The 14,985-nt window shown below is 54.1% G+C and overlaps 3 protein-coding genes across 9 annotated transcripts in view; 1 reads left to right on the forward strand and 2 right to left on the reverse strand.

Annotated features, from left to right (window-relative positions):
- Window positions 1–5,764, reverse strand: part of LOC127037764 (NACHT, LRR and PYD domains-containing protein 3-like) — a 37,034-nt gene extending 31,270 nt beyond the window's left edge. The window contains exon 1 of one of the 2 annotated variants that reach the window (XM_050929811.1): window positions 5,676–5,764. The gene's annotated coding sequence lies outside the window, so the exon portion shown is untranslated. Of the gene's footprint in view, window positions 1–2,142; window positions 2,242–5,675 lie in introns of those variants that run through there. The other variant, XM_050929810.1, reaches the window with a different exon arrangement.
- On the forward strand, window positions 1–5,911 carry CFAP126 (cilia and flagella associated protein 126). The gene is made up of 5 exons (XM_050930975.1): window positions 1–279; window positions 1,978–2,040; window positions 2,593–2,673; window positions 3,572–3,748; window positions 5,231–5,911. The coding sequence occupies exons 1-5, from the start codon at window positions 253–255 to the stop codon at window positions 5,909–5,911; spliced, it is 1,029 nt and encodes a 342-aa protein (XP_050786932.1). The 5' UTR covers window positions 1–252.
- The window catches only part of SDHC (succinate dehydrogenase complex subunit C), a 25,995-nt gene continuing 16,791 nt past the window's right edge, over window positions 5,782–14,985 (reverse strand). For 3 of the 6 annotated variants that reach the window (XM_050929979.1, XM_050929980.1, XM_050929981.1), the window contains one exon: window positions 11,042–12,163. In XM_050929979.1, coding sequence (XP_050785936.1) covers window positions 12,059–12,163 — 105 coding nt within the window. In that variant the 3' untranslated portion in view covers window positions 11,042–12,058. Of the gene's footprint in view, window positions 5,880–8,233; window positions 8,568–9,220; window positions 12,164–14,985 lie in introns of those variants that run through there. The other 3 variants (XR_007770472.1, XR_007770470.1, XR_007770471.1) reach the window with 3 other exon arrangements.

Raw genomic sequence — 14,985 nt, forward strand, 5'->3', positions numbered from 1 at the left:
CGGGGAGAAGCAGCCCCGCCCCCGCGCCTCGCGGCGGGATCGGGCCGCCCCCGGAGGCGGAGTCAGCCAATCAGGCGAGTGGGCGGGGTCTCGCGGGGGCAGATGCCGCGGGGCTCAGCTCTCGGACAGTTGCGCGAGACTTGGTGAGATTGGGGGAGGGAACCAGGGCGCTGTTTCCCCATTGGTTGGTGTCTGCCCCGCGTGGTTGCTAGGAGACAGGTGTAAACAGAGCGGAAAGCTGCCGGAGGCGGCATGGCAACGAACTACAAAGCGGGGCAGGTGAGGGCCGGGGGGCGGGCACCTCCCTGGGACCCCCAATGACCCCTCCCCCTCCCCCTCCCCCCACCGACCCCGGCCCTTCTCCCCCCGCCGGCCCCACCGACCCCCCTCTGCTGGCCCACACCGACCCCTCCCCCTCCCCGCGGTCCCCCCCGACCCCGGCCCTTCTCCCCCCGCCGGCCCCCAATGACCCCAGCCCTACCCCCCCCGGCCCCCACCGACCCCCCTCTGCTGGCCCACACCGACTCCTCCCCCTCCCCCCACCGACCTCGGCCCTTCTCCCCCCGCCGGCCCCCAATGACCCCGGCCCCACCCCCCCCACCGACCCCTGCTGGCCCACACCGACCCCTCCCCCTAGCCGCGGCCCCCACTGACTCCGGCCCTACCCCCCCCCAGCTGGCCCACACCAACCCCTGCTCCCCCCCCGCCGGCCCCCAATGACGCCGGCCCTACCCCCCCTGCCCCCTGCACCGACCCCGGCCCTACTCCCCCCGCCGGCCCCCATCGACCCCGGCCCTACCCCCCAGCCGGCCCCCAATCATCCTGCTCCCCCCGGTCCCATTCCAACCTACCCTGGCCCTCCGACCCCGGCTCTACCCCCCCCCCCCACGAGGCCCCACCAACCCCAGTCCCACCCCGCCACAAAACCCCACCAACCCCAGCCCTACCCCCCTCACACACAGGCCCACACCGACCCTGGCCCCACTCCCCCGCGGGATTCCACCAACCCCAGTCCTACCCATCTCCCACGGGCCGCCCAGAGAACTCCCCCAGTCCTGCCCCCCCCGCCCTACCTCTCCCAAACCATCCCCCACAGGCTCCACCTTGGGGCCCCTAACCCCCTAGTCCAACCCCTCTAGGTCCCCCTGACACTCCCTTGGGTTCCCCACCAACACCCCCCCAGACCAACCTCTCCCCCAGACCTTCATGAGACAGTTCCCTACATCGAACCCCTCCCCCGAGAAACAATCTCCTCCCACTGCCTCCCACACAGCCCCACCCAACACCTTCAGCTTTTGCCCCCTCAGGCTGCCTCTTTGATGGCATGTCAGCCTGGGCCCCGCCACCACAGCTGTGGGAGGCTCATGGCCAGGAATTTGGAATCATGCCCACCCCCTTTACAACATGGGAAACTGAGACTCAGTGGGAGGGAACTTGTCTAAGGTCGCAGTGCAGGTGTATCTAGGATCCCTGGCTCCAAGCTAACCCATGTCTCGCTCCCAGCTGGAATTCCTTCCCCCAGGCCAGGCTGCCTGGCCTCAGGGCCGTGCTGGAAGCTCATGATCTTGGTGTTTCTGGGTTGCTTCACAGGGCCCAGGGGCAGCTTGCATGCATCCCAAGCAGGAATAGGGTTTTGTGAGCCCTCCTGATCACTGCCCCCTGCTGTTAAGGGCACAAGGGTGTCAGTGTAACAGGATGGGCTGGAGAGATCTCTGACAGGGGAGGTGGTAGGTTTGGGTAATGGGCCATCCCAGACTATTTAAGCATACCCTGAGTATCTGCAGTGGGCATAGGGTGACTAGATGTCCTGATTTTATAGGGACAGTTCTGATATTTGGGGGTTTTTTTATATGGGATCCTATTATCCCTTACCCCCATCCAGATTTTTCACACTCGCTATCTGGTCACCCTAAGTGGGCGGTGGAGCTCTCTGGCTCTGCTGCCTGTTTAATGGCCTGCCCCCTCTCTCTTTTGCAGTATGAGGATGCCTTCATTGCACAGAATTTGCAAAACTGGACCCTGCCCAAGCTCTACAAGGAGGTAGGATGCCTCTGCTCTCAACCGGCATTGCCTGTGCTTCGCTTTCATGGGATGTGTCCCAGAGCTCTCTGCAGGCCTCACTGTGCTGCATCTGTACCTCACCTGTGCAGGAAGGGTGGCTGCACCATCTCACAACACAGCATGTATCCAGGAACCTCTTAGCCCAACGGCCTCCTCTGCTGTTCTTCCTGGCTGCTCCCAGCCAGGAGCTGTTAGCGTCTAACATGAGTTGGAACCTAGTGGAGGGGCGTGGCAATAAGATACTGTCAATGGAGCCAGAGTAATCTGGAACCAGACCCTGCCCCCCACTTGCCTCTGTGCTGGGATCAGACCAGGGTGGGCCAGGTGGCCAGTTTGGGGACCTACAAGTTTGGATCAAATGCAGCTGGGAAGCCCTGTTTGCCCAGGGCCCCAACGCTGACAGCCAGGCTGATGGACTCCTGCTGCCCTCCAAATCTCTCTCTCATAGCCCAGCCCAAGTGGCTGTGTCCATCTACTTCTGTTCTACCTCCACATCGGCAGTTTAACCCGTTGCTTTCCTTCTGCCCTCAGCACCCCTCTGCCCGGGAAGGCTATACCCAATTTATAGCCAATGACCGAGGACACCTGCTCCCCACTGTGCCTCGTTCAAAGGTGAGTGGGCTGCTTTGGCTCCTGTTTGCTAAGCAGTTTTCAGGGTTTGGAGGTGGGAGCCCAGTAAGTGGGCAAGTAACTATCTGCCTTGTCTCTGGTGGCCATCACCACGGTATCTAAGCCCTGCCAGGTACATCACACCTACACTGTGAAGGCTATAGGGAAACTAAACTGAGCAGCAGGGTCCAAGCCCTGGGTGATCAGATGGTGATGAGTCCTCTTCCTCATGTCCAGTTGTTGAATCACATTGAAAAGTTAACCCTGAAGGCCCCTGCCCATTAGCACTCAGAGCTGGTGCTGGCCCAGGGAGGGGTGTGATCACGAACAGGAGGGGATATGCCCATGAGCCCCCACCAGAGGGTACTGCATTTTGCTTTCCTGGCCTGGGTTTGAGGGAGTTCTGTGTGGGGAAGGTATTTTCTAACCATGAGTTGGGAAAACAGCTGGCTTTATACAGCATCCATCATTTCCGGGGCACTCAACCCACTGTACAGAGCCTTCTCCTGGTAACACTAGCTCTGCCTGGTGAGGTGAAAGCCCAGGCTGTGCCTCCCTTACAGAGAGTGCAGCTAGCCAGGGCCAGCATTTAGTCAGCCCAGGAATCTGGTGTGGAGGAGCCAGGGGCAGCAGCTGGATTCCTGGGTTGTTCCTGCCCCCCTCAGAACTAGAGCTAGGGAAGTACAATTGCGTGTGAACCTGGTTGTTGCTGGCTGGGTTTCCCTTGGGGCAGGAAGCTTTGGGTAGTGGGGGCTCACTGCCAGCTGGCAGGGTTCAGCCCCCTTCAGACATGGCTGTAGCAAGTCTTTGATACCAGTGCAGATAGGGCTGCTCTGTCTCTGAGAGAAGTTCTCAGGGCTCTGCCACCCAAGACCAAAGCCATCTCCCCCCTGCCCTGCAGGCTTCCCCCTGGGGCACATTTATGGGAACCTGGGAGATGCCACTGAAGATTCCCCCAGCCAAACTGAACCTGACCTCCCGCTCGGCTGCCGCAGCCTCGCGCCTCACCGACTGGATCCACAAGTCCACTGCACTAACCAGCGCCTGCAACGGCCTCCGCCCACAGATCACCGGCAAGGTAGGGAGCCCTGTGTGCAGGGGCCGCACCTTCCTACAGGGAGCAGACAGCATCTGTTTGCTGAGGCTTGGCTTGAACCCTTGCAGAGCAGAGTGGGGGAGGCCAGCCTGGGGGCCTCCTCGGTGGGCACTAGGAAATGGCACATGTATGTAACTGTTGGCACTAATCTGTGCCGCCCTGACTGACATGAGGGTGTCTGGGTCTCTGAGCCAGGTGAGTGAGCTGAGAGTAGCTGTGCCCCAAAACACCAAGGCCAGGGTTGATGAAGCCAGCTGGAGGTGTCCTAAGGGCAGATTTCAGGCACACTCTCCAAGCCTCTTGTCCATCCTTTCAGAGCGTATTTAATCTCCTTAACATGACAGCCTATGCCATGCTGGGGAGGGGCTGACTCAGCTGCATGGCAAAGGCACCTCGATGGGCTGCCACACATCCCCATCAGCAACACCTACTGTCAACTCAAACCCTAATCTCTGTGCTCTGCATAGCAGAGGCTAAAGGTGAGCGTTCCTTCTCATCTCACAGCTCTGGAAACTGACAGCCCCTGGTATTCGGGGAGATGCTGGAGGTTTTTCTCTGCTGGCTTGCAGGGCTGCAGCAGCCGGTGTGACAGAGCTGCTAGGTTCAGTATAGCATTGGTTGTGCACTCTTCCATGGCAGCTTGGGGCGCGTGCTCACGCAGTGCTGCAGCTGTGCCAGCAGGGGGGGCTCACAAACCACAGCTCTCACTACTGCCACTCTCCAGGTACTGAGTGGGAGCTGCCCCGAATGCAGAAATGCCCCTGCCCCAGCTGCTCCTCATACTGCTGAGTGACATCTCTTTTCTTACCTGACAAGCTCGCTCTTGCAGAGAAGCCCATGCCCCACGCAGGTAGGGACCTCTGACCTCTGCTCACTGCCCTCCCAAGAGAGGCTGGGAACCCATAGACCTATGGTGGATGTAGGTCATGTTGGGCACACTACCCGAGGCAGGAAGGAGGGGCTCCTGGTAAGAAGTAGGCAGATCAGGCCTAACAAGTTTTCCCAGTGGCCAGAAGCCCTTGAACTCACAGGACACTGGCCAGCCCATTTCTAACGGGTTAACTTTGCAGCACTGACAGGAAGGCCCTCAATCCCACTAGGGTCCATGGTGGGAGCAGATAGGCCCTGAGTGGTGCTTGAGTGGCACCAGCTCATCCTCAGGTGTCAGTGGAACCTGCCCACTGCAGCAGCACTGCAGAAGGGAAGGGGTTACATCCAGCCTGGGGATGGACCTACTAGGAATGCTGAGACCCAGGCAGGAGAAGAACTGCAGCAAGCCCTCTCTGCATGGGGGCCCAGGTGCAGAGCCCAACTGGCAGTAAAGAGCTTGTCTATAGTGCCAGCTCTGCCTTTCACATTCCTCTCCCCCTCTGGCTTCGCTGTGGTCCTCCATGGCACTGATGGCCTCTGTGCAGCACCCCAGCAGGGTTCAAACCACCATTCCGCTTCTTCCTCCCTAAACAGCCTCAAGAGCCTGAATCACACACGCAGCCCACAAAGGAGCTTTCCAGTAAGAACAGCCGGGCATCTAACAGAAGCTCCCAGGGCCCCAAGTCCTCAGCCAAAATGCCCCCTGAAGAGGAGGCTTATCACAAAGGATCCACCCCCCCCAAGGTCCCACTGTCACGCCAGCCTGGCTGCATGGATGTTCGAATAAAAGGAGCTACTTCCCAAGAGATCTCAGGTTCGCGCAAGCCAGGCTCAAAGGAGGCTTGGCACAGAGGAAGCATATCATCTGAGGTCCCATTGTCACGCCAGCCCGGCTGCATGGATGTTCGAATCAAAGAGATCCCAGCTTCCAACCGCCCTCCTTCAAGGGAAGCTAATCCCAGGCGAGCCATCTCCGCTGAAGTGCCAGCTGCAAGTCGACCTGGGTCAATGGAGGCTAAAGCCAAAGGAGTCAGCTCACCTGAGCTCATGGTTTCATGTTGTCCTGGGTCAATGGAGGCCAATCCCAGGGGAGCCATCTCACTTGAGGCCTTGGCATCAGGCCGCCCCAGTTCAAAGGCTAGCGAAGCAGCTGAGACCCAGAAGAGGATGTCAAGGAGGGCAGCAGAGGGGAACAAGAGCATGTCACCCAGGATGGAAGGGTCAGCAAGACCCCAGTCCTGCCCTGAAGAAAGATTTGAGCAAACATTCAACTGAAGGTCAAAGCAAATTCTATGCCCGAGACACAAACGCTAATGAGACCAAGGACAAACATCTTGCTCAGCATTTCAAGTCTTTTGGCCCTTTACTTTCTTCAGTTCTAGTCACCCCCATCTCCAGGCTGGAGGTGTTTCCTTTCCCTCCATCTAGTTGTAAATCTCAACTTTTAATCCTGTTTGTGAGCTAGTTTCTTTGCGTAGGAACTTCCCTCCAGATAAGAGTGAGCTCAACTGACCCAGCAGTGACACAATCGACTTCCCAGCCTGTTGAGCCCCAAGGTCAGGGCTCTCAGACCAAGACGCTGCCTCACAGGGACATTCAGCCATATGCACAAATTGCTTTTCAACCTGCACATGGGAACAAAACCAGCCAGGGCTGATGCCCAGGTTGGCAAGAGGGTGGTTGGTTCTGAAGGATCCCAAGTGATGCTGATGATTTAACAGTACCATGTGGCCAGTGTGTGTGTTCATGGTAATCAACACAAAAATAAAACTAAAACTAAAACAATCTCCCATCAGTTTTCATTTACTAACGTTAGTATCAGTGGTGGGCCATGGGCTGGCACTCACCATCCACTCCCACAAGCATTAGCGCCATGGGCCAGCACGCAGCCTCCACTCCCACAGGCATTAATGCCAAGGGCCTTGAGCCGGCACTCGCCCTCCACTACTTGCCACCCACCCACCCACCCAGGCTCCTGACAGCCTGCTCGGTGCTGCAGCATCAGATCATGCTAGAACACAGTATGCTGGGCCTCTTGCTCTCCATGGGTCACGTCTGTGTTCTAATTGCAGCAGGGGCGGCAATCATCTCCATTTCAGGCTGATTAGATGCAGCCTTGGGGCTCCTGGTGAAATGCACTTGCAGCCCTCAGCCACTTGTGGACTCACTGAGTTTGATGTGTTGAGCGCTTTCCTGCAGGGCTGGCTCTTCTTCTAGCACAGCTAAGAGCTTCACTCACCCCAGTAACAACAGCCAATGGGGGCAGTGTAGAGTCGTGGAGCAAACACAAAGCCAGTCCCCAGGGGGGCTCAGTGCTGTTCTGACTCTGTCCCAAGGGGATGCAGGCTGCAATGCCTCAGTATTGCATCATCTGTAGCATCACATTTTCAGGCTGGCTCTTCTCTTCACAGCATGGGGGAGGGGAGCCAGGCCTGGCGCACTCAGCGCTGGCAGAAGAATCATCTTTGCGAAGCCCGGGGGATGCTTTCACTGCACTGGAGGTCCCCTGTGCTCATCTAAAATGCAGTGATGAGCAGTTGGGGGGGTGGGGGGACGACTGGCTGGCAGGGGCTAGGGAACCCAACACCTCTCAGCAGCTGGTTTGAACCCAGCCCAGGATCCGAGTGAGCCAGAGAGGGGATGCAGTGCACAGAACAGCTATCAGATTGTGTGAGCAGGGGGCATTCTGCAATTCCTAACAGGCATCATTGAGCTCCCTAATGGCAGAAACAGAGAGGCCACAGCTTGAATGGAGATAGAGGCTGGGTGGAGCTCTCCAGGGCAAGGTCTGTGGGCCAAGGAAAGCAGGCCCTGCAGCACTTTATTAGCATCGATTTGCATTAAAAGAAAAATAACTTAAGAAAAGTCAGGCTGGAGGGCAACAGGCCTCAGCTGTAACATGCATCACCTGGCCGAGGTCCTCAGTGCACCTGATCCTGACTGGCCACCACCTACAGCTAGCACACACTCCCAGCTAGACAGTGCCACCACCGGGGCCCAGCATTAGGCTCCTCCATGCTCATCCTGCCCTCCCACTCTGACTCACCTCCCTTTGCTGGTCCCAGCCTGAAGAAGTTGGATCAGCAGCAGCTGAGGAACATGGGTGGGCAAGGGCACACAGGACTGGATCCTCCCAATCCCACCCTGGCATGCCTTCCATCAAATAGAAGCCATGCCCAGTGCCTCCTAGCAAGCCCAGAATAACCCCCAGGAAGTTAACCAGTTGGCCAGTGACAGCCACCCCACTCTCTTCAGATGAGACACAAGCCTAGATTCAGATTTTACAAGGCAGGTTTCAAATGGACAGAAAAATTGTAGACAAAACATCAGAAAGGGCATGATGGGAACATGGCTGCCCCACTTTCTGCAACTGTAAAACCAGTGCCTGCCTCTGCTGCTCCTCCCTGAGTTACCAGGGCCTGGGCTGCCCTGATTCCCCAGAACTCAGAGCATGGCTTCCCATCTCCCTGTCTGTATTGAAGCCAACTCGGTGCCAGGAGCATTTGTGAGAGGGTAATTAGGCATGGCAAAGTCCAAACTTAACAGTTGGCATGTGTCAAATAACTGATCAGAAATCAAGAGGACTCCAACTGAAAGTCATTTTGGCAACTGCAGCATGTAATTGGTTTAAGAGCTAAAATACAACAATTTTCACTCTTTGGGAGAAGGTAACTCCTGCTGAGCAGCCATCAGTGGATAGCTGAAGAATAGCGATCTACAAAGGGGGTGAGATTAAGTCTGTGTCCCCCCCCAACACACACACACTTTCTGATGGGGAGGGGAGGGCTGGAGGTTTTTTTAAGATATTTGTCCCCGCTTGATTTTTTAATTTGGAGATTCGGGTCTTCTCTGGGCTTGGAGACCTCTGTGGTGATTGAAGAACCAGTGAGAATGACATCCATCACAGAAGCCAGCAGTGAAAGCTGAACACCTGGCAGGGGGAAGGGTTTATTCAGACTGTTACACTCCTGTGTTTGCTTTTGCTGTTTAGTGTTTTGCAATTTGTAATTCTAAACTGGGAATCATCAAGCAGATGTTTCCAGTGGGATCCCGCAGGGACGGGTTCTCCACCCTATGCTATTTAACATTTGTTTCAATAACCTTGAAGAAAACATAAAATCATCACTGATAAAGTTTGCAGATGATACCACTCCCCAATTTTTGTAAGTAATGAAGATGACAGGTCACTGACACAGCAATCTGGATATTTGGTAAACCGGGCAGAAGCAAACAATATGCATTTTAACATGGCTAAATGTAAACATATACATCTAAGAACAATGAATGTCAGTCACATGCACAACGGGGGACTCTTTTCCTGGGAAGCACTGACTGTGAAAAAGACTGGAGGATCATGGTGGATAATCAGCTCAATCTCTGGATGCATAAGCTGGAATCTCGAGTAGAAATGGAGGGGTTATTTTACCTCTATACTTGGCACTGATACGACTGCTGCTGGAATCCTGTGTCCAGTTCTGATGTCCAGAATTCAAGGAGGATATTAATAAATTGGGGAGGGTTTGGAAAGCCATGAGAATGATTAAAGGATTAGAAAACATGCCTTACAGTGATGGACTCAAGGTGGTCAATCTACTTAGTTTAATAAAAAGATGGTTAAGGGGTGATTTGATCAAAGTCTGTAAGTATCTACATGGGGAACAAATATTTAATAATGAGCTCTTCAGTGTATCAGAGAAAAGTATAACATGACTGAGGGTGTGGAAGTTGAAGCTAGAAAAATTCAGACCGAAACTAAAGTGTAAATTTTTAACTGTGAGAGTAATTAAACATTGGAACAATTTACCAAGGGTAAGGGTGGATTCTCCCTTGTGACAATTTTTAGATCAAGTTTGGACATTTTTCTAAAAGCTCTGCTCTACGAATTATTTTGAGGCGTCTCTCTCCTGTGTTATCCCAGGGGTCAGACAAGATGATCACAGTCGTCCTTTCTGGCCTTGGAATTTATGAATCTAATGTCAGTGACTAACCCTTTGGATAAAGGAAGCCTTTGCCAAAGCCTCCGCCCCTTCCCGTTTAACTAGGGCTTTTAGTGCTCCCTTCATAGATATCCTGAGACCCCCGGACAGACATCCCCCAGCAAAACCAGGACAAGCCGACTGGACGCTGCTAATATTTCTAAAAGCAAAAAACCCTTTCAGCCCCTGCCAGGCCTCCTGATCCAGCACAGACATGGTGCCCTCACCCCATCTTGCATAAATGCTTTTCAGGGCACTTTAAGCAGACACTCCTCTGTCCATGGTCACCACTTGCACCAGGCCCTGACCTTACCACTGGGGCTTCCAGATCAGTCCATGCTTCTGTTTGGTCACTACTCACTGGCTCACTTGGGGTGGGGAAATTACCAGTGAAAGACTAAAACTGGTAGCCACCAAAAGGCAGCTCTGTTTGCTGGCTCCATATCTTTGGAAGGGAAGGGGGATCATCTCTCTGCCTCCTCAGAGAGGTGCCCATGCACCACTGCCTCTCTGGGTCTGCACCTTCACTGACAGTTATAGGGCACCCCACACACACTGCTCTGCCACCAGCACAGGCTCGAGTGGTTATAGCCACAGGCATCTTAACCTCATGACAACCCAGTGGTAAATGCATCTGCAGGTAGTGCACACTAGGGCCTAGCGCTGTCAGGGGAGTTATAACCTCACTGTTACTCTCCGAGGCCAAACCCTCACTAGGCATTGGACACCAAAGCACCCAGAGCTGAAGCACTGTGTGGGAGAAACCTTGTGCTGCTATTGCTGGTCCTAGAGCCACTCTGGAGACAGCGGAATTCATGTTTCAGAACAGTCCATGCTGGCTCCACAGCATCAATAGGAGGGTGAGGAAAACCCCTCCTTCAGACAGTAGTCAACAGCTCCAACTGCTCCACAGAGGAGGCAGAGCCCCTAAATAGGAAGGGGCCGTTTTACAGTCACTTGTTAGAGCAGAATGAAGTCTCCAAGTGTAAATGCAACTACTGGAGCACATTGGGTTTTAGCAGCAATCTCTAGCCCCCTGGGTGGGCTCTTCAGCAGCCTGCACCTGGGGCACTAGCACAAAGCGAGCACAGACTGGGTCTGAAATGCCACCACACTGAGCCAGGAGCTTTTCACATCAGTGTAAATGACCATGGGGTGCAGGCCCACAGTGTCAGCTTTCTCAACTGCACACCCAAGGGGTAGCCAGTCACTATGGGCTCCATAACATGAGATCAGAGGGCCCCGACTCCCATGTCATACCACACACCTCTGCACTGCTTCTCTGAAGAGAACACGACATTCTCCATTCACTCAGGGTAAATTCTCCATGTGTGTCTGTTCAGATTTCAGATGTGTCATTAGAATCTATCGAAAAGCCAAAATGGCAGCTCATTTGAAAATCTGTAACAAGAACTCAGCTGCCAGCGTGCAGTGTGAAAGAGCAAGCCTGCTTTATTGGGGAGAGTGGGTCTGTTACAAACACACGGGCCGGAGTGACAATACACAGTGGGGGGAGACCGTGGCATTGGCAGTCATCCAAAAGGTTCAAAGAACAGATTTTCAGAGGGAAAAAAAAAGATAAGATTTGATTGAAGACTCAAAAAATACACAGGTGCTTATCCTTGATCTGCTGGAAGAGTTGTGAGCTGCTGCACAGAGCACTTTGAACTCAACATACCCAGCTCCCAAGCACTACAGGCTGCCCCTCTCCCCACTGTAAAGCTCACAGGATGCTGACTGCAGCAGAAAGCCAGATTCCAGCAGTTAGGCATTGTACCCAGGACAGCATCAAATTCCTTATTCCTCTTACTAGCATCACGGGCGCTGGCGTCGGCGGCTCAGTCTGTGCTTGCCCTAGAACCAGCGCCAGCATCAATGGGGACAGTTGTCTTTTACGTGAGCCTACACACAGACGCTAGGCTAGAGGCACTCGCGTCTCCTCCTCCAACCCTGCTCAGGCCCAGTGAGGGGGCACACAGTGCCAGTATTGTCTCAAGCTTCAGGGCAGAGCAGAAAGCAAGTGAACCAGAGTTAGTCTGAGAACAGCAATGAATTAAGGAAGGCAGCTCCTTAGCCTGCTCTAGGTGGATTGGAATCAACTGCTAATCAGCTGTCAGTTACCAGCCGCTTGTGGCTACCTAGAGTCTTGAACATCCTGGACTGGAACTCCTGCCCGTGGCATTCTGGAAGGGTGTTCTGGGAACTCGCTGGCCTAGGATAGCTGGAGACAGCACATCACTCAGAACTAGTAATAAGCAAATTCTGATTAGTCACATGTTTTACAAAGAGGGGAAAGCACCATCTTTCCCCAACAATTCAGTTATCTAGGAGTCTCTAGTCCCTCCTGCCCTCCCCACATACACACATACTGAGCTCTGTCTGGACCAGATCACCAGATGAATCAAATCCTTGTAGGAGAAGGGAGGGCTTCAGGAGGAAGATGCCTTCACATGGCTGCCAGTCCAGCAGAGGAAAGCAGCGTCAAGACCAGGACCAGGACTCCAGACTGGTAGACTTGGGGAATCTTAAATCCTTTTCCCATGTCCCACATCTAGAGACAGAGAACAGAGACAGAGACACACTCAGCAAGGAATCAGGACGTCTCACTGGGACACTCACACAGTCTGCAACTGAACCCCAGGCATGCTAGGTCTCCAGAGTCCAGGACCATCAGTGCATTGCAGAAAATAGGCAAAGAACAAGCCAGAGAAGGGAACAGCCCCTCTGGCTATGGAGCTGTTGAGATCCAACTTGGGAGCAGTGTATTCTGAGGACCTGACTGCAAATGGGAGGGAGTGCAGAGAACTGCCCAACTGAGGGAGGGACAGTTGGACCTACAAGTTCTGTAGGAGTCTCTAGGGTGAGGGGTGCAGGCTGTGCGCAGGGGCAGTGAGAGCCCCAGCACTTAGATTGGACAGAGCACTAGAGATGCTGCTGCCAGGGATCATCCTGGGAATGGCCTAGATGACCCAACAGAAATGAGCAATCTTTGCTAATGCCCTGTAGAGTTAGCTACAGTGACTCCCGTTCATCACACAAACGTCAAACCCTGTCCCAGCGAAGCTGGTTCCATCTGGTTTCTAACTGGCTATCAGTAAGGCTGGGAGTTTGTCACACAGGTCACGGATTCCGTGACTTTCCATGACCTTCATAACTTCTGCAGCCCCTGCGCCAGTCGCGCCAGTCGCACCAGCCGCTGCTGGGGCAGTCTCGGGCCACCGCCCTCCCGCAGCAGCGGAAGAGTTTGGGTGTGGAACAGGGCAGGGGGCTGGGGCATGGAACAGGCTCTGGGCGGTGCTTACCTGGGGAGCTCCCCAAAAGCAGCAATATCCCCCTTGCTCAGCTGCTAGGTGGAAGTGTGGCCAGGCAGCTCTGCACACAGCCTCCGCCCAGAGCACTGGCTTTACAGTTCCCATTGGCTGGAAACCGTGGCCAATGGGAGCTGCAGGGACCGCAGAGGCAGCACACAGTCTGCCTGACCATGCCTCCACTTAGCAGCTGAGCTAGGGGGGAGCAGAGCCAGGTAGGGAGGCCCCCACCCCCATACCAGCAGGTGTCCTGGGCCACGCACTGCCACCTGCACTCCCCCAGCACCTGCTGGGCCCCTGGGAAGCCCCCTCCCCATGCAAGTTTTAGTCACGGGTATTTTTAGTAAAAGTCATGGACAGGTCACGGACTGTGAATTTTTGTTTACTGCCCCTGACCTGTCCATGACTTTAAAATACCCCTGACTAAAACTTAGCCTTTGCCATCCGTAATGCACTGAGGTGGCAGGCAGCAACAGACAAGGCAGACAGTCTTGTCTGTTCCCAGTTCTGCCACTGGACTACCTGTATGACTTTGTGCCAGTTACTTAGGCCTAAACTTTCTAAGTACCCACTGGTGCTGGGTGAGCAACCTGAGACAATGTCCTGGTTTTCAAAGGTGCGAGGCAGCCTCAGCTCTAAACAAAAATCTAATGGAGACACCACTGGAAAATCAGGTCCCAGATGTCTCAGAGTGGGCACCCATAGTCAGTCCACACTCCAGATAACACTGGATGTAATGGTCGCTCTGTGCCTCAGCTCTCCCTCTGTCCATGGGAACTTACTGATCCCATTCAGTATTACACCAAGGAGCTCCTCAGGAGAGCCAAAATCAGTCACAGGAGCTATCTCCCCTTCTCCAGTGGGGAATCTTACCAGAGAGCAGCACTGCACCTAACCCGGCCACCCATGCAGTCATCCCCGTCCCCTCAAAGACAGGGAACGCAGCATTCAGGAGTCATTTTCCTCAGTTTGAATTTCTCTCTGACTGTGCCTCTGTATATGGGGTCTGAGTCAATCACCATGGTGTCAGACAGGACCTAGTTGGTCATTCAGTCTGCTGCTAGTCCTGGCTAATGTAGGACTGCTCCATGTCACATACAGGTGCTATCAGGTGATCAGAATACGTACCAGTGCACTAAAAATCTAAGTTAAGGGTGGAGAGAGCTGGGAATTTCAGCCTAAGCTGGCAGTGCCTTTGGTTTACATGGCTAGTGCTGTGATAATAGGTCTGATTTTGGACACCTAACTGAATTTAGGCCTAGGCACAACAGTGACCAGCTCTCCAGCAGTGGAGCGACTGGAGCGCATGCACACGCACATCACCACCACCATAGCACTGCAGTTTATTCAAGGAAATGAAACACCTAACAACGTAAGCATTAACCGTTCCCTGACCCACATTTCTGCGATGCAGCCATCCGCCTGGCCAGCTGTCAGCACTGCTGGTTATTTTAACATAGATTTGGAGGCAGTTGCATTGCCTTTTTAATGTAAATACGCAGTTACAGTCTTTCAACTCGCATTTGACTCACAAGGCCCTAATGAGAGGACTGTTAAGACTTTTTCTATTTGCTTGACAGCAACTCCGTGAGCAAACAGGGCTCAGCCAGCTGGATCAATGCTGGAGCCCTGGGCCAGGCCTCATGTTCGCAGATCTGATCTGGAATTCTTGGTGGGCTGCAAAATGAACAATGTTTGCAGCAGTGCCAGCCATACCAGAGTCAACCAGTCACCCCAGCTGAGGGATTTACAAAGCCCCCTCACCTCACTTCTTAGGGTGCCACTGATCCCTACGGGGACAGCTCTGCCAGGTGCATGATGGGTTTCTTTCATCATAAGCATCTGGTAATACCAGAAGCAAGATACAAACTCTGGGGATCAATACTTTATTAGAGAAACAATACTTATGCCACCAAGACGAAAACAGCGGGCACCTAACATGTGCAGCACAAATCCATGTTTCAAGGGCAGCACCCCTGAGCCACACTCCCCCTAAAGCAGAAGGGATCAGGTCACACAGAGCCAGCTGCCTCTGCAATTTTGATTTTATAAAAGTAAATGCATT

The sequence above is a fragment of the Gopherus flavomarginatus genome, chromosome 20, assembly GCF_025201925.1.
Source record: "Gopherus flavomarginatus isolate rGopFla2 chromosome 20, rGopFla2.mat.asm, whole genome shotgun sequence".
Lineage (NCBI taxonomy): Eukaryota > Metazoa > Chordata > Testudines > Testudinidae > Gopherus > Gopherus flavomarginatus.